The 24,324-nt window shown below is 41.1% G+C and overlaps 1 protein-coding gene across 2 annotated transcripts in view; it reads right to left on the bottom strand.

Annotated features, from left to right (window-relative positions):
* Positions 1–24,048, bottom strand: part of SMIM14 (small integral membrane protein 14) — a 42,914-nt gene extending 18,866 nt beyond the window's left edge. The window contains exons 1-2 of one of the 2 annotated variants that reach the window (XM_069791508.1): positions 23,838–24,048; positions 8,154–8,264 (exon numbers count right to left, since the gene is read on the bottom strand). In XM_069791508.1, the coding sequence (XP_069647609.1) occupies positions 8,154–8,228 (75 nt within the window). In that variant the 5' untranslated portion in view covers positions 8,229–8,264; positions 23,838–24,048. Of the gene's footprint in view, positions 1–8,153; positions 8,265–23,555; positions 23,675–23,837 lie in introns of those variants that run through there. The other variant, XM_069791516.1, reaches the window with a different exon arrangement.
* Positions 24,049–24,324: the final 276 nt, after the last annotated feature.

Here is a 24,324-nt window from a genome sequence, read left to right as displayed (position 1 = left end):
TAAACAAGTCAGAGGGATCACTGTGCAAATAGAAGCCCTGATTTGGGCAAGAACTCATTCTTCCCTTTATTTTCTCATTTCTCCTGGGATTGCTGTTTCACCTCAGTGACATATAGATCCCCCTTTTCCACACTTCCCTCACTTTCCTACAATCGCAAGACTTCTGCTGGTACTTCATTTTATAATTTTGCTGTGGTTGAGGACCTGTGGTATCACTGGCATCCTACTTTTAGTGAATGCAAAGCAGAATGAATTAGCAGAACAGGGAAAGTCAGGGAAAAGAAGATGAAGCAGTGTGATAGTCAGGATCATTACAAGCAGCTCACAGCACCTCTGACTACATTAAATACTAGACAACAAATGGATGAGATAGAATATTACATAGTATTAATACAGAGGTGTCTGAAAACATTCATGAACAACACACATAGATCTCCCAAGAGGGCATTAGCAAACTTTTATCTAAAATACAAAACCAGAATACATCTGGGTTTTTTGACCAAACAGTTGAGTTTCTTCTGTAAAGTGATGCATATCAGCAAATGAAAAGTGTACTCCCACGTAGGCAGCCTTGAGGAAAAGGCTTAGAACTACAAGTTCCAACAGATCAGTACAGTTTGCTCTAAGTGTTGATTACATCCACATGTGGCCTGAGAGAAAAAGCACAATTTTCTCCTTTTTCCCTCAAATGAGATGGCTACAACACAGCTCTGATCATCAAACAGAGTTCAGCCATTCATAATACAGGTTATAGCTATTAATTATGTCTGGAATATCAAGCTGACAGAATTTTCAATGCATAATTTTCTGCACTGCTTGCAATACTGTCACACTATGCATGCTTTGAGATGGTCATGAGGCATGACTGAGATCTTTTATATATATATATATATATATATATACACACACTGGTTAAGAAGCAGCAGCTTCCAGCAAACTACAAAGCTCAGGAATGGGAAACACAAAGAATGACAGGCACTTTCAACTTTCAGTTAAGTCCTGATACCTTATCCCTTAGAGGAAAAAATGGTCTCCATGGGACATAAACCCAAGCAGACAACATTTTTCATGGCTTTTTTTTTTTTTTTTAACATCCACTTACCTGTCTAGAAAATAGCCTCCATTTACACTGCTTGGTCTAGAACTAGTTTGTAGGTTAAAGACTACTAGCAGTGCATGAATTCTGTGATAGTTTGGGGGCCTTAACCTGTGCAACACCAGCACCTTGAGCATCCAGCAAAGGCGGGGAAATGGAAGGCAGCGCAGCAGGAGTGCTCAGGAACCGGTTCACACCCTGACACTCCAACCTTGTGTTTTATTCTTTTGGCCCAGTGCCTTAGGAGGTGCATCAAGTCTTTTTCCCTGCATCTCAGAAGGATGATAGCTTCTTTGTCCTAATGGGCAACTTAAGGTTCAGCTGTTGGGAAAGATTGTTTCTGACCCAGCTTGAACGCCAAGAAATTGGGAATTGAAAGCACAGGTCTGGAAAAAAAAGGGGCAAGTGAGAGCAAAATGCAGTTTTCTGCTCTTGGGGTGATTGGCTAAGAAGGAGTATAGACTAGAAGCAGTAACAACTACTATTAAAAAAGAAAATAAATTAGAAGGCAAATGCCGTGGAACCTGTGTAAGAAGTCTCCAGAACAACCTCCATATTTGGAAGGTCACTTTAAAGTTATCACAAATGTATTTGGTATAGTTCTGCTGTGCTTTCAGTAGAAGGCCACGTCAGTAGGGTAACTCACTTTTGCTGGTTGCCTGAGGGACTATTTAAGTCGGGCTTAGCTGTGCTGACATCTTGAGAGCTTTTCAACCATTTGCAGCACACAACATGGATCTATTTTAGTCATCTGTGTTTATTCTGTGCTGTTTGCACAAAGTCTCCCTCAGCCAAGATTCATGGCTATGCTGGATAGTATTTCAGACTATGCCAGTTTATAATAGCAAGACTCTAAAATGATCCGGCCAAGAGAATTATGTGGAAACTCAGTTGACAAAAAAGCGTTTCAACCAATTGTGTTGAAATAGTTTGAGAATTTGCAACTTTTGCTATAAAAATCTAGTGACACCTCAAAATACAAGAGAGATTAAAATAAAGAATGATTTGCTTTGTATCCCCCTGAGTTTTTGAGACATTCAAGCCTTCTGATATAGCAACATAACTAGACATGGGCCATTACTTTGCAATTAGCTACAGAAGAACAAAACAAAAGGTTGTAATTCCCACAGAGGTTTGTAAGGCCATCAAATCTCTACAGTAGAAATGCTGGCAGTTTATCAAAATGGGTCCTTTTGTATTACAGAATTAAAATGGTTTAGGTTAAAGAACATATTGCTCATTTTCATAGAAACTAGTATGAGAGAATTCTGAAATCACAGTTTCTGTAAAGCAAATAATACTGTATCAGAAGGGGGAAAAAAAGGACATTTACATCACACAAAGTTATGTGTGTTACTGCCTTGCTTTGACATTTCTGGCCACTCTAAGTAGTCATACACAGGTCGCGGGCTTCATGGAAGATGCTCTATGTATGATTATCCCCTGCCACCACATACACTGTGTTTTCAGTTTAATTTTCAGACTTGATCTGAGCCTTGTGCTAAGATACTCCATGGATCAGCCATGCTTACTCAGAGAGCATCAAAGTTCAGAGGAGTAACATAGTGCAATCAGATTTTTATTTTACAAAAGAAGTGGAAAAAAAGGAAATAAAAAGTTTTAAATATAACATCATTCTTATCTAGAGATTTGCTATCTTCTGCCACAACTAAGACAGGAACCATTTCCTCTGGATACCACAAAATGCCCTTCACCGTGACTCTTTCAAACAACAGGCCCCTTGTCTGACAGAGAACCCCCATTAAAGTACTTGATGCCATTTGTTGTTCTTCATTCTTGAACTTTGGTTCTTCTTATCAAAATAAGTTTTGCAGATGGAGGAGACTGAACAGGAGATAAAGTCATACAAGCTAACAGACCTGTCATTGTCTTTTGACAACTCTTGTGCATCTGCAGAGGATGGAAAGTCTTGTGATATTTTTCTTCCATGTTTGCTTCCTCTTATGAAAGTTCCCAGTTATCTACTATATCCATAGAGTAAATAGTGAGCCCAACATACAATAGTCAAATTGTTACACAGCACCACCAAATCACAACAGATGTTGCCATGGGTATTACATACTAGAAATTATGTTTATGAAGTCACAGCCAAAGACTCTAGATTTCTATTGTTTCCTAGGAATATTTGAAAATCATAGTGTTTGTTTATTATTTACAGTGGCCATACTGCAGAAGTTTGCCATGTGTGAAATTTTCATATTTTGACACCAAGGAGAACCCTGAAAAATCCACTTCTGGAAGATGATAGAACATTCAGCATAAGAGAATTCAATGCCACTTAAGTATGTACATATAAGTTCTAAGAACTGTGGGTATGAACAATATCTCCCAGTTAACCTAACAAGCAGCAAAAAATCTTTTACAAATATCACACGCATTAGAGACATACAGTCCACTGTCTATAAAATCTTTGTGGTATTATGAATTAAGAAGAAAAAAACTCCAACAAAACAAACCCCTGCTTAGTCAAGCAAAATGAAGGACAGAAAATCAAGCCATGTAGCTTAGTAAGAGTTAGGCTTTTTTAAAACAAACAGCTTGCTTGTTTGTAATTTTCTGTGGTGTTACAAATAGCAGAGAGGAAGAAGAGTTCAAATGAAATAGCTTTTCTTTTTTCATTGTATAAGCATTAATTGTAATGACAAGATGAACTGAAGCCTGCATTTCAAGTAGAGGTTTAAACTATACGCTATATATGAAAAAATATAATGTATTCATCCACAAATTGTACTTTGAATGCTAAATACATTTTCTAAGAATTTCAAAGTAAATACACCAGTGAAATTAGAAATTAAAAGTAACGCGCTGGGAATTAAAACCAGAACTTCAGGTTGTAGAGTCAGACTTTTTAACCTCTGTCTGACCTTGGCATAGCAGCTTCATTCAAATTTCCCATACAGTTAACTCTAACAGAAATCCTGTGTATCTGAATATGTATTTCTAACTCTACATGTAACAGTCATAACTGAATACATCATGCCTTCTTCAGCAGCAGAAGCCTTAACTCTTATCAGTGTTGTTCTATACAGGTATAAACAAATGAGCCTGTAAAGTTTACTTTAACCCAAATGCAAGTTATTAAAGTCTACATCAATCACGTGGTTTTTGCACAATGTCATTTCTGAACTGAAGAATCCTAAAAGTACATTTCTGGGCATCTCTTATAATTACAGTTACTCTGTTAAATTTGATCTTAACTATGAACTTCTGGATTTGCAATGCTCAGTCTGGAGGTAATGACAGCCACTTTGTTATGCAATTTGCTCCAAAATCCTGACAAGTACTCCCAACTACAACACATTCAAATGTGCTCTGGTGTGTTTTATACCTATCTAGGTTAAAAAGAATCAACAATTAAGTAGGTATAGGGAACCATTCTGGTTCTATACAGCATGTTTGGATATTTTTTTTCCTCCCACAGGCTGAACAACCACAGATTGCCTAGCTTTCTTGTATTGCAATGGTTTTGGAGTAAAGGTTTTGAGGATCCAACTTTTAGAGGTAGTGGGTACCCAGTCTCCACTGAGACTTACGGGGTTCAGCAACTTTGAGAACCGAAGTTCATGGGTTCCTTTTAAAACAAATAGTAAAATTCCTGTTTGCTTATGTTGTGTAAGATTGAGTGCAAAAACAGCAGCTTAGAAAGCAAACTCTTACTGAAGCATAAAAGTTACAGATGCAATAATGAAGGTTTAGCAAGGCCCCTGCTAAAATCATGCAACAGGTTACCTGAGGATACTCTGGCTGGTGACTGAGACTTTTGAGACTTTTCCTTTCTAGATTCTGCTCAATTATCCCAGCTAGTGATTTGCTCTTATAAATATTTAGGACCATCTGTTTTGCTTTTTAGGATAGATGAAATCTGGCATTTCCCCTTACTCCTCACAGTTTCAAGTGCTAATTGGTATGATCTTTTTAGAAGCCGGACACTGAGCAATAAACTCCATTCCTGCAACTACACAGGAACACTGTTAGACTGGTCTTGGTGACTGCCCAAGAGCATGCACCTATGATGTGCTCTGTTTACATTCACAATGCAGGAACCAGTGTGCCTCCAGATGATCCATTTGCACCCACCTTACACTGCACAGAGCAGCCCAGGAACAAAATCTCACAGACCTTTGTGGCACTTCTTCTGACATTGGACACAACTCACCTACATCGTTCATATCTAGAATCCTCCAGCCACAACATAAGAACTGGCTGACTGGTGCCATTGAGTGTCAATATCTTCTAGCAAAAAAAAAGGAAAAGAAAAAATGCTGAATGGGGGTCAAAACTGCAGATTTGCATCCGACAAGCCTCAGAGGAAAGGGCAGCCAACATGCATCCTCCCTTCTCCCTCCTGAATTCCTGAAGCTTGGTCCTGGGGGTTCCTTTGTCACCACTCTAGCATGTGCCTAGAGGCCTCAAGGTCCAGAATCAACACAACTGTGGGATATGGTACAAATGTCATGTTGAGGACAAGAGGACAATCCTTCTTGGGAAAGAACATGTGTATGAGGGTCCATAGGGGGGTAGCAGGGAGAGCTCAGAATATTTTGAAATTGTGCCTCTAACTGGGAAGCATGAGCTAGGATGGCTGGGCCCTGATGTAAAGGCTCCACAGAACAGACAACTGTTCTGCACAGAAGCCTCAATTTTCGACACCCTTGTGCCAACAGCATTGACCTTTAAACAGTGCGTAAGTGACTGAAGGATGCGATTACACCCCTGTACTCAGCACTTTAAACCTGTATCTGGAATACTGCATCCAGTCTCAAGCTTCCCTACACAAGACATATTTACAGACTGAAGTGAATTCAGCAGGGGGTCACCAGGGGCTGGAGCACTTGCCCAGTAAGGAGAGGCTGAGGCAGCTGGGATTGCTGAGCGCAGAGAAGAGATAGCTTTGCGAGGATCTAACAGCAGCCCCCCAGTACTTACAAGGAGGTTACGGACAGGACAGAGACAGGCTCTTCACAGTGCTGTATGGCAGAGAGTATGACACATTCAACTAGAACACCAGATGGAAAAAATTCTCTACCACAAGGACTGTCAAACATTCCCCAAGAGGCTGTGGAACTGCTATCCTTGAAGGTTTTCATGACTCAGCTGGAAAGCAAGCCTTGAATGACCTGGTCTGAATTCACTGTTGATCCTGCTTTGAGCAGGAGGTCGGCCGAGACAACCTCCTGAAGTCCCTTCCACCCTGAACAATTCTGGTAACACCAGCAAATGGGCACATATCCCTTTCACTTCTTGCACTTCCATCCCCCAAATAAGCCTATTGCCTGTTCAGCAATAACAAAATGAGTCAACCTCTAATGACTTGTGAGTACCAAGAGAGCACTGGCTGCACCACACTTAGGAACTACCAAAGGGAAATGATATCGGGCCCATAAAGCACATGGAATTGGCTATGCAGACATGCTCTATTTGTCTGGTGTCATTTTGGACTTTGGTGCAGCTGGCCACTACATGGATCTGGGCTGTCTGGCACCTCCAGCTTTGATGGATGCTGGTCTCGTGGTCTGTGAGGTGACAAGCGCTTGTCATTTCCTCTTGTCCTTGTGGGGGATGGTTTTGCCTTCTGCTGCAGCCACTGATGTAGCACTTCCACCGAGAGAGCCTGGTCTGGGCTATTTTGGCTCCCAGTGTGGCCTGTGTGTTTTTGGGGAGGCATTCTGTGTGCACAGGCCCAGGGGTGCAATGTGAGGACAGGATGGCATAGGTTCTGCAGTGCTGCGTTATGGACATGCGGGGTGAACTCTGCTTACTCTGAGCAGAGAAATTCTGGAAAATGGGGTCAGCCAAGCTCCCTGAGAGCACGCACAGGTACAGCATCTGCCTGGCGTCAGGTTCTTCACCCGGCACTCCAGAAGAGATAGTGTAACAATACACTCCAAGGCCAATAAAGTGTGGACGCTCAGGATTTTATGTTCAGGGTGAAGCAGGGCTATATGAGTGTAACCCACACATTTGCAAGAACAAGCTATATATACTTCTTGCAAAGTGCTGTTTAAAACAAGTATGTTCTTTTGTGGATGTATGCATGTGGAAGTGGTTTTATTTTAAGGGCAAGCACACAAATTGATTCCTTATTCCCAGAAATACATTCTTTGGGGACTTACACATTAGCCCTACTCTTATCACAGGCTAGTGGATGCCATATTTTCATGATAACCTTCCTAAAATACTGCTGAGAAATCTCTTGAAGAAGAGCCTGATCCTAGAGAAGATGCTCTTCACACATATTGCCTTGAGCAGTTGATGTACTCAGTAACTTAAAAGAACATTAATTTAGGCCCTAAGAAAGAAAATGGGATAAAAACAAACTTATGAAAATCAACAAGGGGAAGTACATCCAGTGAAGCTGATGTACAATGTGATCTTAAAAACCAGTTTAACCAAATTAGAGTTGTAATCAAGGTCACCTAATTGCTCACAGTTCACAATCATTAGTGTTATTTTAAGAAATATATACTTTTACTCAGGAAAAAAAAAATCAGCACTTTGTAGCTTTTTCTTCAATGGACAGTGAACTAAGTTCCATAAGGAAGCAAAGAATCATTGCTATTTTACAGGTCACAGTTACAGCAATGTAAAATAACTTGCTTGAAGTTACTCAACCATATTAATGACACAGCAAGAAACAGAACTCAAAACCACTGGATTCTCAACTTCAGAACTTTTTAAAGATTAGTTTTAAAAATTTAGACATTGTTATCTTGCCATATGAGTATGTGGAACTTCATATATGTGCTATCACCTTGAACTCAGAGTTTGCAGGGTAGTTTGTTTTTATGCAGACTAAAAAAGGGTTACAAAGAAACATTTCAATAAGAAACGCTGTCAAAATGCAGCCCTAGGAAATAAACAGAAAGCTATCATTTGTATTAACTATTCAAAAGCTCATCAGAAAGTCAGATACACAGATTCTAACTGTACACGCAACTGAATAAGCATAATCAAAAGCATCAGTAACTGCAAATCTACAACAGCTGAAGTAATGTCTGAAAAACCACCCTTCCAAATATCCTCATATTATCCTTACCAGATTAATCAGTCTTCTCATTGCATGTTCATGCGAGCAAATGCATTCACAAGGATCAAATCCACCTTCTGCCATGGTTCTCTGGATAAACCTGAACTTTTCTGTGAACACCTAAGAAAAAGAATAAAGGGACAATGAACTCTTTTTCAACTGACCTTATTTTGCAGAGACTCACACATCAAGTTTCAGTTCATTTAATGCCAGGGTGAAAAAGCAAAACAAAGCAGGGTAATCCTATTATTCCTTTGGCAGCATGAATGAAGAAGTCTGGTATGTGCAGTTACATTTTGATGTTGCTGAAAGCAGTGTCTCACACAGGCTTCTTTAGAGAGCCAAATAATTTTTTGGCAATAATTTATGCATCTCCCCTGGGTTTTCCCATGTACCACAATGAAATACATCCTAACAAACAAGAATGACAAAGATTAAATTCTGATCTCTCATCTGCATAGTGGGACTCTTAAGTGTACGAATACAATTTGAAAAGTCAGGGGAACTTGTACTCCTAAACCCTAACAAACTGTTGGCATTCTCCCTCTGGATCAACGTACAGGAAAATAATTTAAAACCTGGTAAGTTCTTTGCTAAAGGGAGAAACAATCATCCTTATTGTATAATGAAAGCAAGCAGCAGGGGTGCAAAAGTGGATGTACTTGGAAACACTTTAAAAATGGAGCTACACACACTGATTTAAGATCAAAGAAGTAGGTCATACACTTAGCAATACAGAAAGTTCAAAGAAGCTGTAATGGACATGGTGGGGAATCAATTCTATGTTATTCACCTGCTAAAACCATTTACACCAGACATGTCAAGCGTATACAAGCGTATCTTTACTATTTACCAGTAGCCTTCTCAGTGATGGTCAAAATGGGCAGCAGATTGCAAGGCATTTCTACCCTTGAGGTCAAATCAGGGATTGATTTCTCTTGAATGAGGACTCTTATGATGTATTCGATTAGTTCTGCATAATGATACTTTCAAAATATTTTTGTTAACTTGGCATCAATAAAGCTGGATTCAGATTGTGTTTGTGTTGCATGCACTGGGGCCCTAATGTGAGATAACTGGAAAGCTTAATAAATGCAGCAGCACAGAGCAGGTACAACCTCTCAGTTTTCTAAAACAAGTAGTTTATGAAGGTGCGAGCCATTTGGTAAGGGTGTGCTGAATCAACAGATGGGCTCTGCAGTCATCACCTATAAAAACTTACAGCCTTGATCACACATAAGCATTTTAATGTTTTAACCTCACTAGGAGAAAGAGGAATAACCCATATGACTATAAGATATCTTCATTCAACAGCACGTATCACCACAATAGTTCTTCCCTCTTGGGGGAATAAAGAGAAGGAAAAAAGAAAATGCATTTCAGAAGTCCTTCCTCTGTCAATGCCTACCACTCTTCTGTATTACCCTCTGCCATAGCTGAGAGTGCCAGACAGTGTTCTTCAATGAACAGGTGATCAAGAACCAATGACTGGAAGCTGTAATCAACAAAATTCAAAAGAGAAGCCAGACATACATTTTTACCATTACAGTAACTGACCAGTGCAACAAACTGCCAAAGAAGGGGTGGATTTCCCATCTCTCAATGCATTCAGATGTGCTTCAGCCAAATACAGGTTATTGAGTAATGTATAGAAGCACCCAAGTTTAGATATAATGTTCTCCAATATACAGGAGATCACAGCAGATGATCTCATGATTCTTTCTGAGAGTTCATTATAAAGCTACTACATTAACTTCTATGAAATTATCTCAGAACCACTAGAACTGCACCAATAGAAGAAATTTTTTAACTACACAAGCTCCCTGGATGATACGCCACTTCAACCAGAATAGCCTTTCTAAAACTATCTTAGCATGAGAAATAATGCTGACATCCAAAAGAAGGTATTTGAAGCAGTAAAGTTGCAAAACAGTATTTAATTGTAACTTGAAAGAATTTAGGAGTCAGTAACACATAGTAATGTCACAGCAATTAGTAGATGAGTGTTTATACATGACTACAAGAAATCAAAATATCAGATAAGAGTCATCACCAATGAAACCAGGCTAACGTTCTTTGTAAAGCATACAACTGAAAAACATTAGACAAACGGGAAAATTCATCTGTCATATAACATCATAAATTTAAGTGGAGGTACACTAGAAGGAATTTACCCCAAGGCATCTGAACTGTACGTGACAAATTACCTTAATGAGCTAAAATAAAGCAGAACACATGTCACCAAGTAAAATGCCATCCAAGCTTTCAACAAAAGATCCCTTATAAGCTTTCTCACCTTCACATGATGCTGAAAGGAATCATCCTTTATCTTGCCTTCCTCCAAGCCTATAACAAGCTCTTTCATCGGCAAAGGACTGAAGATGGACCATCTATTTTGGGAACAGCACTAGGTTTTCCCCTGATAAAGATGCTAAACTTGCGTTATCTTACTACTTTAAAAAAACACAGGTAACTAATCCCCCTTTATGCAATTATTTTTGCTGGGAACTGGAGGAAACAGATTTTATACATGGCTGACCAGTTATAAAGAAGAGAGAACTACTCTATATTATACGATGATTTTCACTTGTAAAATGACACTCTCATGTCTGTATTCCTCATTAAAACATTCCTGGCTAAATAACTGTATTATTTGTAACACACTATGAACGCATAAAGTACTAAATATCAACTAAGCTCTGTAATCAGATCCTTAAGTCTATTAATGTTTTGTGACCCTGTGTAAGATTTAGTAATAAGACACTAGTATTTGTATATATCATGGAGCAGGATTCCCTGGCTCCACTGCATGCTCTTAGACAGCCTGTTCATATCAAAATCCTGTTCCAGAATTGCAAGGTGCTTCCTGCCTGCCTCCCCGTACTTGCAATTGTCTGATCTCACGTCAGCTGCTAACTTGTTCTGCCCAACTCTGACCTCTTTGCTGTGAGTCACACCAGCTCTCCACCTTCTGCAAATACAGTTCTTCTACATAAAATCTATCACAGAAAATGGGAGGATGTGCTCCATTCTTTTCCTAATGACCTGGAGAAAGAAAAAAAGCTTGTGGTTTTATTTTGTTTTACTTTACTTATTTATCTGTATGTTTTCCTGTTTATTGTGTCGTGGTTTAACCCCAGCCAGCAACTAAGCACCATGCAGCCACTCACTCACTCCCCTCCCACCCAGTGGGATGGAGGAGAGAATCGGAAGGAAAAAGGTAAAACTCATGGGTTGAGATAAGAATGGTGTAACAGAACAGAAAGGAAGAAACTAATAATGATAATAATAACAGTAATAAAATGACAATACTAATAAAAGGATTGGAATATACAAAACAAGTGATGCAAAATGCGATTGCTCACCATTCGCTGACCGATGCCCAGTTAGTTCCCAACCAGCAATCCCCCCAGGCCAACTGTCCCCAGTTTATATACTGGGCATGATGTCACATGGTATGGAATACCCCTTTGGCCAGTTTGGGTCAGCTGTCCCGGCTGCGTCCCCTCCCAACTTCTTGTGCCCCTCCAGCCTTCTTGCTGGCTGGGCATGAGAAGCTGAAAAATCCTTGACTTAGTCTGAACACTACTGAGCAACAACTGAAGACATCAGTGTGTTATCAACATTCTCCTTATACTGAATCCAAGACATAACACTATGCCAGCTACTAGAAAGAAAATTAACTCTATCCCAGCTGAAGCCAGGACAATTGTTACCTTGTTTTTCTTGGAATGTACAGAGTAACTGGTAAGACCACAGCAATTGGTAAGGGTATGATGTCAAATACCTGCAAGTACTCTGACTGAGAGAGTTACTTTTACTCTACTTAAAATGACTGTGTTTTGGTTTGGCCATATTACTGCTAGCACAGTATTTAGTTCACAGGGTTTACAAGCAGCTGGAAGATACATTTTGTAAATATGCCAAAGCTCTCACTGATAACAGCTGAGAAGGTATGTATTATGGCCTCTAGACTAAGGAAACTGATAGAGAGCATAATAAAGGAGAAAATTAGTAAACGTGGACAAATATGATGTACCATCAAAGAGTCAATATGATCTTTCCAGTGTAAAGATGCCCACAGAGGCAATCATAAACAGTACTACTGAAATTAAAATACTGCAGTCAGAGCCGGAATTACTATAATTCGGGAGCAAAGTGGAGGATGGTCTCTGATGATTTAAGACAGAAATAAAAGCCCACCACTACCTTTTGACTTGAGCATCTATTTGAAATTGTAGGCAATGAAGCCATACTGAAAAATATTTCTAGTCTCTCGTGATCTAAAAACCAGCATTTTCAGTTATAGTAATTATTGCAAATTGTTTCTTCTTTTATTATCCTCCCCAATCCCAGCCCTACAGCTGTGTATTATATTTTATACACCTTACTATCAAAAAAGCAATCTTTATGGCTACAGTCTGATTGTTTTTTGTACCTGGAGACTCTTCTGTATTTTAAATTATTGCAATGACTATACATTATTTCCCAAATCAGCAACACCTCTCCTGAGTAAACAGCATGCAGCTGGTGAGCTCTGGGAGACAGAAATTATACTCTGCCTCTCTCCACCCTAATCATTACAAAACTGAATTCCTTTCTAGCATGAAGGCAAACAAGAAGTTTTGTCAATTTTCCATGTGCTGGATGTCCTCCAATGTGACTCCAATACAGTGCTGATTAGCAAGCTTGTCAAAGTGCACATATTGGTGATCTCTACTCGTTGGTATAAAGAAGTGTGTAAAAATATTTATCATTCCAATATTCAAAGAAACACTCACTGTATATGATACATAAATCAGAGTCGCTGCAGATTTATCATGGACTAAACCTGGCATCTTCAGCATCAAAACTCTAAGCCCATTAATTCTTATCTTTCCTGGATCCGGGCACTTTTAAAATGTAGACTGTCACACACACGATACATACAATGGCTGAAGATTTCCTCTGTTAAGAACTATTTTTGCTGTGTTGCTGTTTCCTTGAAGATTGAAGGTAAGAAATCTTTGGGAGCAAAATACCTCACAGTACAGCAGACAAGTAACAGAATCTTTCCACATTACTTTAAAAAGAAACAAAACCCTATTCAGCTCCTCATTACTGTTTTTCAGCTAACTGCAGTAACTCAAAGCACAATTGTCAAATATCTCTAACAAGCCATGAAGTTAATTTTGCTTCTGAGTTCAATTTGAGAGAAATGTGGCAGAACAAATTAAAATATGTATAAAATTTAAAATAAAAATGTGGAAAGAAAGGAAATGACTTGTTATGCCTCTGCAGGCATTCTGAAAAATGATAAAGGGCTAAAACAGCAGAAGCCATACACAAAGCATGAACAATGCATTGCCCCAAAGATAAAATGTTCATTTTTATCTTACTGTCAGAGGCAGAAACCCTCTCTCCTATAGTCTTCCATGATCTCCTAAAGGATCCACATTTCCATAAAAAGGATTTGTTCTCTTGCCTTTTTACTGGCACCTAAGCCATCTTAGTATCTATGTTTTCTTACAATACCTGACCCTTTCTGTAATTATTTTCCTCACAGCACGCCCCAAGTTTGGTTCTTCTGTATAATCTTACTCATCTTCAAATGACTTCCAAGTATTCTCTTCTAGCATCTAAAACGTCCTGTATGTTGGCCCCATGTAGCATAACACCCTTGCAATCCTGCACATGAAGTCCTGTCCCAGAGAAACTACCAGGCTCTGGGACTGTGTGACCATAGTACCCATTAACCCAGGGGGTAGAAATTTGCTTCAGTTAAAGCAGGAAAAGACTGCTGTGACCAGCTCCTCATAAAGCTCCTGATCTCTGCTTTTATAGGACTCTTTCTTCTCTTCCTTGGCCACTCTGTTCCCCTGGTACCATCAGTACTCCAGGGGCACTTGGCACCTCAGCTGACTCGTTACTGGGTGCTTCAGAATGCTTCTGGTACAAGTGGTTACTCCAAAATCTGTTTCTAATCCTGCCTTTTCTAGGGACTGGACTCACTGAACCCTGCCTAGTCACACAAAGTCCAATTCAACATCAATTAGGTATACAGTAAAATAATAGATAAAGGTATCTGCAGTAGGACAACCAACCACGAGGTGCCTAAACATTCAATTCCAGTGAATCCCAGCCAAAGTCAGAATTTTCTGTATTTGTTCTATAACGCATTTTCCTGTTGATAGCCATCTTCTGTAATATTTGCACTTCATGCACACCCACCCTCCCACAGAATCCTGAGTGTTTTGTTAGTCTTTTGATTAACTACCTACATCCAAGTCACTAGCCTATTATTTAAATTCCTATTATTTCAGTTCTACAGCTAAACTTTGTGAGTAAGACAGGCCAGGGAGTTTTATCCGTTGATTTCTGCACCAAGTTTCTCTTCAGACTGGGTTAGAGCATTGAGGGAAAAAGTACTATGCATGCATTTGGGGTTTCTCTCTTAAAAAAACAAAACAGAGATACATGTAGATAGGACTGGCTGATTTTACCTGCAAAGATCTTGGTGAAATTTCTAGTTTTTTCAATTGCTACCACCAGAAATGCAGCACATTTCCTATCACCAGAGCACTACAAAGGAGGAACAATGCAGAAATGGTAAAAGGGACATTAAAAAAGCAAAGGAAGGGAATAACTAAACACAGGATAAAACTACAGGACAGTGTAAGAAAACAAAAGTGTTTGTAGTTGAACAGGGAAGAAATATCATAAAAGGAACTACGGATATAGGGAGAAAATAAAGAGAAAAATAAGAAGTACTTTAAAATAAATATATGCTATTCTGTCTGAAGTTAATGGATACAGGATTCTAAGGCAATATGGGAGGACACTGCACTAAGTCAAAATTAATCCAGAAGCCAAGGGCCTGGCGTAAGAAACCAGTGGAGGTGGTCTGCATTTTTTATGCAAGAGTTTTAAACTGTCAGGGTTATAGAACTGGCAAAAATAAGCTTGAAAATTTCTAAGGAAACTTCCTTTACAAAGCAACTTCCTCTGTTCAAACAAGGCTAAAAATAGGTTCTGTAAAAAAGAAGAATCTTGTATACAAATTGATACTAATTAAAACATTCTAAGGATCTGTTCTCCTCTACTATTGTAATTTAGATAGTTCAAGTAAATATTCCCTCATAGAGCTTAAGTCTGAAACACTGCAACATTATACTTGGCTTTTTTATAATGGTAATTTTTAATCCCTTTTATTAACAATGCAAGAGAGGCTCTCTCCCATCACCTCTTTCACGCTTACAGTTCTATCCTACTGAAACAAATACCAGCACTCCCATTGGCTTCAGTGGACCAGGATCTACTAGTTCTGCAAGGTCACAGATCTCTAGAGGACTACGGATGATCTTTTTCTACCAGGCCTCCTCCTGGGCATAAAATAGCGTTTTCAGGACAAAAGAAAACCAACTGGCTGACTGGGCAGCAAAAGCAAAACAGCAGGATATAAATGTGGGTCCTGCCAGGAGGAGCACTGCCACAGTAAAGCGTGGCTCCAATTACAGCTTTCTTCAACTAATTGTCCCAGTTCAGATCATCCATTTAGCTTTTCCAGGGGAAAGAACTGCAATGATTTTGATAGCTGATACAACACCCAAAGAAGGTTCCTAGACACAGCAACACTTTCAGAGTATAAAACAATCCTCTTCACTCTCCTTATAATTTCAGGAGCTGGGGGGGGAAGCAGCTGATTTCGTACTTGAAAGCATCAGCACATCTCCCTGGACTTCCAGCTGTAGCCTAATGAGTTGGCAAGTGTATTTTTACACTATAACTTTTCTCAGGATAATTAACAAGATCTAAGATGAACTTCCCAATGCAGATTAAGCTAAGCCAGTTCCTTTCCTCATGGAAAAGTCAGTGCTTAACCATGCACACAGATGTATGCAACTGGTGCTGTTCCTGTTGGTTTCAACAGAGACATCAAGACCAGTAGGAGCTCCACAAAAGAACTGCTCATCCAGCTACGTTCTTCTCGAGGCATACTAGCGGGTAACTTTGCTACCACCTCACAAATCATTCGCTAAGTAGATTATGAATAAATTTTCCAGTGTCATCCATCTGGTGCTTCTTACAAATGCTAATTTAATACAAAACAACTCCTTAAAAATAGAAGCAAACCCAAAGAAGCTAAGAAATGCTGAGCCAGCCACTGAAGGATACTACAGTGACATGCCGAAATCAGGGAAGGAGCTTTTGAGCAGGGACAGGCTCAGAACTGAGAAGTAAGTGCTAAGGATCCTCCTGATGTTTTTTTTCTGATGGTCTCACAAGACTAGTGGAGCACTGGTACATCCCTTGTCTCCACAGCACGAGTCCACCGCTGTGTGACCACCACAACATTGTGAGCATTGCTGGGCCACCAGCGTTTTTACTCCAATGCGGACATTTGGACTTGCTCCGAGTGGGTCAGGAAATTCTTGTGGTGACTCTGCCAACAGCTCTAGCACCTAGAGCAGTGAAGCAGGGGCCAGAGCATGAAAACTTAGAAGACATAATTATGGTCAAAGCCCTTTCACAGCCAAGCATCACAACCCTTCTCTCACTAAAATATGTGAAAAAGTTCACACCGCTTTAAAGGGTGGCAGGATCTAGTAGGAACCTGGCAGGAAACTTACTATTTGTGGACAAGGCTAACCAAGGTTACAGGTATGCTGAGGTGCATCAGTTCAACACAGAATGGTGTATCCGGGAAATACAGAAGATGACACAGATGCTTCTTTCAGTTTAATTAAGGCTTGTCAGTGTCAAGCACAACTCTCACAGGACAAGAACTCATACACTGACACCCCGCACTGTTCCAGTTCTGTTTCCCACCTTCCTTTTCATGCCTAGTCCCCAACATGTGAGGAGAGAGAGATTTCAGGCTTTAAGGCTATAAGGCTAATGTCAGTGATCAAAACTGAACTCCCTAAGGGAGCTAAATAAGACCCACCAAGATTAAAAAAAGCTATTTACTTATTCCCATGCAGGTGGCTTAACATTTCTTCTGGGCAAAACACTTCAAAAGGAGCTAATTATGCATATCCAGTCATGGACCAAAAAAGCAGTCCAGCTATTTTAGAATTCATTTACTGATATTTGATACAGAATGTTATTGCCAAACTCCAGCTGTCAGCATTTGGTCATCCTTTTGTTAAAATGATAACATTTTTCTGGAAGAAATCTCTTGGAATATGAAAGCTAATTAAGAGAAGATGTCAATGACACAGAACATTGTCCAAGAATAATACCCTCTTGCTGCTAAGTAAATGCTTCAGCTTCACTTTAACATTTATTTCTAGTGTAGGAGACTGTGACAATTGTCTAGGACAACAAAATTATTCTTATTGCACCGAATGACTGATGGCTATTTAATAATTTTGTTTTACATATGTTAATGCAAAAGGGTGGGCTATCCTCTGTAAAATTACTAACATGTATTTCAACCAGTTTACAGAACAAACCGGGAGCCCTCTCCTGTGGTCTTCAGTAAGGCAAGAACTCTCATTGACTTTAACAGGATTTTCCGCTTGAGTGGTAAGTAGAAGAGCCAGCTCCTAGGCAAATTTGCTTACTCTCCTGCTTTTGGTTAGTGTCTCTGGCACTATAGACTCCCCCACTGCTTGTGTCAACACTCTTCTTCCCATTCCCCACAACAATTGCCAACCTCCTAAATTCAGCACCCCTGCAGCTGTACGAGCAATGGGCTACTGCTGGAAGCAACACATACCGAATCTGAAACCCCTGCTGAGAGCACTTCTGCACCAGCACTGAGAGGACACCCACACTGCGCCACGCCAACCAGGGCTGCAGGCTTGTGTAGCAATGTGTTGGCAGGCCTGATTCTGAACAAGTGGCTACACACAAAAGAGGAGCTGGCCTTCCAGGGAGGCAGACTTTTGCAGGGAAAGAAGAATAAAGGGTAGTCCCTGCAGATGAAAAACTGCAGAGGTGAGCATCTCACATCAGCCTCCCCATGGGAGTAGAACTGGGAAACTGACTTTGCTGTCGGTTACCTCACCCAGAGAGGTTTTGCACTTAACTTTTGGGCTTCATAATACAAAACTAATAATTTACTTTAAAAGACTAAGTACGGAAGAAGAACATGTTCCTATAACAGGCTATGTAACCTATCCATAAAACACCTCTGCTCATGTTCCAAGATGTAGGAATCAAGATTATGATTATTATGTTCAAACGTACCAAAGCAACCTGAGAGCTCAAAGCGAATCCAACTTTAAAGGTCACCCAGTGAGGCTCAGCACTCAAACTCATGAGTTACCACGGTGTAACAAAGCCATTGCACAAGCAGCAGAGCTGCGGCAATGGTCCCCATGCATGCAGTTAGCCCATGGGAACACTGAGTGAACATGACTTTGCCTAGTCCATAAGAGAAAAAGGTTAAGCTGAGATACTTCAGAGCTGCCCTGAGCTAACCGTGAGCACCCAGGCAGTTACCGCAGCTCAGGTGGCCTGCAATAACTCATTATTTTGAAGTAATTTTTTTTGGAGGGTCAATCATTCAGAAATTCTTAAACACTTCACCTCTTACCAAAAATAAACATTAAAAAATTATCTTATTCACTCCTTTACAATAATGTATAGTTTCAAAACAAATAAAAATGAAAGTTTTTCCACCATATTGAGCCAGCAAGTGCAGCCCTAAACCATGAGCTATGAAATTTTTTGAAACTTGTTTATTAAGTGTACAATTGTTTAGATTACAAAATACCTTACTAAATCCTTAAAACTGTAAAAATACACTATTTCTTAATGTTACTCCCATCACATACAAACACAAAATTATACTGAAATTCTTTGGAATATTTTCATTATTTTTTTCTCCAGGGATGACATATGTTTCTAATAACTTGCCACTGAGCAAACAGATTTAGCAGGGTAGCAGCATGCTGAGAAAGATAGCAGGATTTTCAATTTTCAGATGAAAGCAGCTCTATTCCCTGGCAGCCCTACTGCTAACCCCTTTAGGCCAGATCAAATTTTATCTGAAGCTAGCGGGTGCCCGTCTTCAACTTCAATGGAAGTTGAATCAGGTTTTCTATATACCTGCAGTAAACAATTTGAAGCTTATCAATTAGAATATTTTTAATCAGTACTTATACCAGAGGGAATTTGTAGCAATTAACAGGATTTCTGGGCTTGGTTATTTACATATGTTTAGCTAAAAGACGACCCAGTTTTTACCAGAGAATAACATCCATCTAATTCAGCAGACTCACAGACTAGTTTAGGTTATCAAAAAGGAAAGTGCTACACTAATTATACAAGGCTCCCCTGCACCTACTAGCAACAGATTTTTAAATATGTTACATTAATTTGCACAAGGAAAATCTATGGTACTATTTCATGGGATCAGGATTAGTCTGCAGCACACACCTCACCTTCGGCTCCACAGTTTTCCCACAGGAAAGAAGGTATTTTTCATCTTTAGACACTTTTGTTCTAGGTACTGACTTGAAACTGAAGCATCTGACAATCTCCATGGCTCAAGAAAAGTCTATATATAAGAATATTTCTGTATTTCATGGTGCCCTCCGATAAAAGCTTTATCTAGTCTTTTCAAATAAGGGTGCTTACTGAAAGGTGCCATCAGTGTCACCTGGATACGAAAGTGATGAGCCCCTAACAACACCGTAACCACTCGCACAGGAATTCTTGTTAAACTAAGGCCACTCACACCAGGAAGCTGTGTTTCACACTTGATTTAGTCCAACTATTTGAAGAGCTAACCCCCAACTTCACATCTTCATGTAATTTCATTTGGACAGCTGTTTTTTCCATAAACTAACTTTTTAATGGATGAAAACTGACATAAACGATTTTATCAAGTTCTCTAAAAATATTGCCTTGCTAAAAATAAAGCTTTTATGATTAACTGACAGGAAATATACGAACATATAGATGTGAATATAGGAATAAAAAAAGAGCAAGGCTCTATTACTAGAGGTCTGTATTTGACAAAGATTCAACAAATAAAGTATCGCAGCTGCTTATATCACATAAATGGTTGGTGTTACATTTTTGTACAGCTTTTCTGTTCATTCTGATAAAAATCTTTTCTTTTCTAGGAGAGCTCAGTGCTTTGGATCTGACATTTGTCTAGCAGTTTTATAAAGTAAGAATGAAACTATATTTAGCTCCAGAAAGCCACGGTTTTTAATGCATGCAGAGCTGCAGAAGAATCAGAACCAATCTTAATGAGGAAAACTTTTATCAAGTGTAATTCTATCTGTTCCCACCCAAATGGGACTAATTTGTTCCATTATCTATAAAAATATCAGCTAGACACTTTGACTAAAGCCTCTGAAGCGTATTTGTTCAATTAATAACCATGCAAACGTACAAGCACCCAATCATGCCAGAGGCTGCTCCCCGAGCATCTTCAAATATTTCATGAAAAGCCATATCAATCATCACTAAGGAACTTTTTTCTTCCCCCAGCCCCAGCCAATACCATGGAATAGGTGGTGGGATGGAAAGAGGAGGATAGGACCATACTCCTCCACTGTACTGCTACTAAACTCCAGCAGAAGTTAAGACTAACACAGCTAACACAGACTGATCCTTCCCATATCCCTGACTGTATTCCTTCCTAATGAGGAGCTAAGGAGTCTTTCTTCAAATGAGGCTCTTTGGGAACCGGGGAAGCTAGCTGTTGGTGAGTCAAGGCATACAAGCTGAAGGAGCTATTCTGGGAAAATATTTCCTTTTTTTTTTTTTAACTTGAACAAGGACTGCAAAATTTGGTTCTCTGGTATAAGCTTACAAAGTTTTCTTAGCTTCCACTGTACCTATAGAGGACTTGGGAGCACTTGGATCTTCCAAGAAGTACTCAGTGCCTTGTAGAGTCAGATGTCTCATTAACAATTACATAGATCTTTACATATTAATAAATTGAATCTATAACCTAGGATGTTAAAATGGAAAGCATACTTAACATCAAGCGTAATAGCACATATGTAAATGCATGTATGCAAAGCATGTCTGTAATAGCATGTATGCAAAGCAGGCTCACGGGCTCTCCGATTTGCTTCCCAAGCAGAATATGGGCAGATGACATCAATTTTTCTATGTATAAATGCATCTGCCAAAATATTTTTGTATTTATTGTGATAAGTAATCTGATAAATCTTCAAAACATACGTAGTAAGAAGCTGATACTTGGTATTATCAGGGCACCATGCACCACCTCCATTCACACGCGCTTATAAGAAGAGAAAGAGGATCTTGCTACTTTCATTGTACTGGCCCTGTGAAGGCTCATGATGTTGTTAGGCCCAATTCTGCTATCACAAACTTCAGCAGAGACAAAATTTGGTGTTTAAGTGTGTATGTCAAGTACCTAAAATATCTAGGAGGGAAAATTCTGAAGCACAAACATAGACTTTGTATCATTGCACATCTGTTATGCAAATAACATTCACATATCACTAATTCTGAAGTCTAAATATATGAAAGTAGAAACTGAGAAGTTATTAACAAAACAAGAAGTCAGTTAGAAACTAACTTTCTCTAAAACCAAATACCAACCTTTTGAAAGCAGGTACAATAGTTACAAAGTGATTAAAACCATAATGCATTTTGAAATTGTTTTTATGGAGACTACTTCTTTAACAACAAGTGTATTATTCTTATTTTTCCCTTAGAACGAGGGAAGAACATGGACTGCAGAATGTTGCCCATGTAATGGGGCCACGCACTTCCGACTTAACGGACTTGATTGTGGTTGGGGTTAAGGTGCTGCAAAAGCATCACAACATGCACGGTATAAGGAATTTCATAGAACCATGTTCATTATATTTCTTTCTATAGTCAGCAAAATAATATCCGGCCAGGCTAAAATAAGATCCACCCAGAGCTACAGAATGGCTGTTACCACCATCTCAGTTCTAAAGCAGACCCTCCCGGCTTATGGTCCTGAGTGGGTCAGGGATGTCCCTGCCTGCCAGAAAAGCACATGCAACAATACTTTGTGGAATGACCAATAACACATCCAGTACGGCTTCGCACTTGTTTAGCACCTTACAGAAAATAATCTTAAACCACTTAAAATACTGAACTCAATACCACTCTAGAGTTAGGCAAAAATTGTAAATCTCACATTTTACAAAAGGGGGCAAAAAGAACCAGAGGTTGGACTCGCCCACCTCAGTGGCAAGGGAAGGAACAGCGCTCAGGACTGAACGGACTAATGTACTGCTAACACTACAGTCACTTTTATTTTGCCAACTGCTTCTACCATTTGAAGCCACGCTGTCAGTGACAGGGTCACTTTCTTAAATCAATGATCAACAACAATAGCTTGATTTCTTTCATCTCGACAGGTCACAAGAATTAGATGGAATTATCAAGGATTTATTCTCTCTCACTGTATATAGGAAGAAATCAAAGGTAAGATTGATTTCTTCTTTTTTTTCTCATTTTGATTTTTTCCAGCTGATGTCTGCTTTTGGAAAGGAACAGGAATGAATAAAAGTGGATAGGACTCTAAAAGCTAAGCATGTGAAGACTTCTGAGATGTAAACCGCTAATGCTCACTGCAGATATGTACCTTCCTCAGCAGGCACACTAATAACATTAACATAGTAAGTTATTAAGAGCAAAAAAGTTAGATGTCCTCACCTCTAAAAACTGGAGATGGTTTTCAAGACTCACCTATATGCATAGACATGGATGTTCAGCCAGCATACAACACAAACAGTCCCTACACCGCCTAATCTATAATCTAAAAGACAATCCTGAAGACTGACTAGACAAACAGGTGTTTGCCAGGAAACAAAAGTTTTTGATGTAGGTCATGTGCCACATTCATGTAGAAGCAGTGGTTAGCCGAGGCCTCAGAACTGCCATGGAAGGCAGCGGCTGAGCTGCAAGGCAGGACATCTGGGGAAGCCGGCACGGTGACAGCTGCAGAGGAATGACCATGGACGATATCTTGTGGTCTCCGAGGCCAGCATACCCCGTCCCCACTGCAATCTGCTACGAATCACATCTTGGAGTACACATATGAAGAGTTCCTGGCAGGAATCCTATCTTTAATAAAACAACAGCAGCGTGACGCTGTCCTTTTCCTGAGATTATCTTTCAGAAGATGTTGTTCAATTTCTCCTACTTTAGTTGCACGCGCTTTTCAAAAAGCGGGGAGCAGCCTGGGAGCACGTACCCTGGTGTCAGCATGCCACTTCCAGCTTCTTTACAGAGAGAAAACTAAAACCCTTTAGCTCAAAGTATCAGACTGAGAGCCTTTAAAAAAAAAAAAAAAGAATCGACAGAAGAGTGCCACTTTGCGCTAAATCCGCCAACAACCAGAAAAACCCAGACCAGCTCTAAAGAAGACGGGCGGACGCTGCCCTGGTTTGAAAAAGAAGAGCGCTGCCTAATCGCGAGCAGAACGGCTCCGGCTCTCCCGGTGTTTACCTTCCCGAGCACCCGGCGAGGCGCCCGGCAGCGGGGACGTTTTCTGCGCTTCAACAGGCTTGAAGTTACCCCCGCAGCCCCCACCGGGGGCTCCCCAGGCTCCGCGGCCACCCCCCGCGGGCCGCTCGGCGCCGCTCCGCTCCGCGCCGGCCGGCCGGCCGGAGGGAGGGAGGGGCGGGGGTGTCCGCGGAAACCCGGCCCGGCTCTGCCTGGCCGCGGCCGGCCCGCGCCCTCCCCTTCCCCGCCGCGGCGCTCCCCCCCCGCCCCTCACCCCCGGCTCACCGTGCTCTGGCCGCCGTCGCGGGGGCGCGGAGGGGCTGCGGCGGGCTGCGCGGCTCGGGCGGGCGGGCGCGGGGGCAGGGGCAGGGGCAGGGCGGCCGGGCTGGCAGAGGCGGCCCCGCGGCTCGGCCCCGCTGCTTCGGGCCGGCTCACACGTCAGCCCGCGCCACGAGACCCGGATCTGCCGGCTCCCGGCGGCGGCGGCGGCGGCGGGGCCGGGGCGGCGCCGCGCGGCTCCCGCCCTCCGCGCACGCCCCTCCGCGGCGCGGCCCGGCCCGGCCCGGCCCGGCCCGGCCCGGCCCTCCGCGGGGCGGCTGCCACCCCGGCACGGGAGCCCGGGGGCCGCCCGCGCCGCGCCGCGCCGCCTCTGGGCTGGTTGCCGGGCAGGGGCAGCCGGGACCCGGCCTGCGCTGCCCGGCTGAGGCAGGCTCGGGCGCTGCGCGGGCGGAGGGTACGCGGCCGCCGCAGCCCGGCGTGCCGGGCGGTGTCA

This window comes from Haliaeetus albicilla, chromosome 1 (genome assembly GCF_947461875.1).
Source record: "Haliaeetus albicilla chromosome 1, bHalAlb1.1, whole genome shotgun sequence".
NCBI lineage: Eukaryota > Metazoa > Chordata > Aves > Accipitriformes > Accipitridae > Haliaeetus > Haliaeetus albicilla.
Note: the sequence above shows the minus strand (reverse complement) of the source record. Positions and strands in the feature narration are given on the sequence as shown.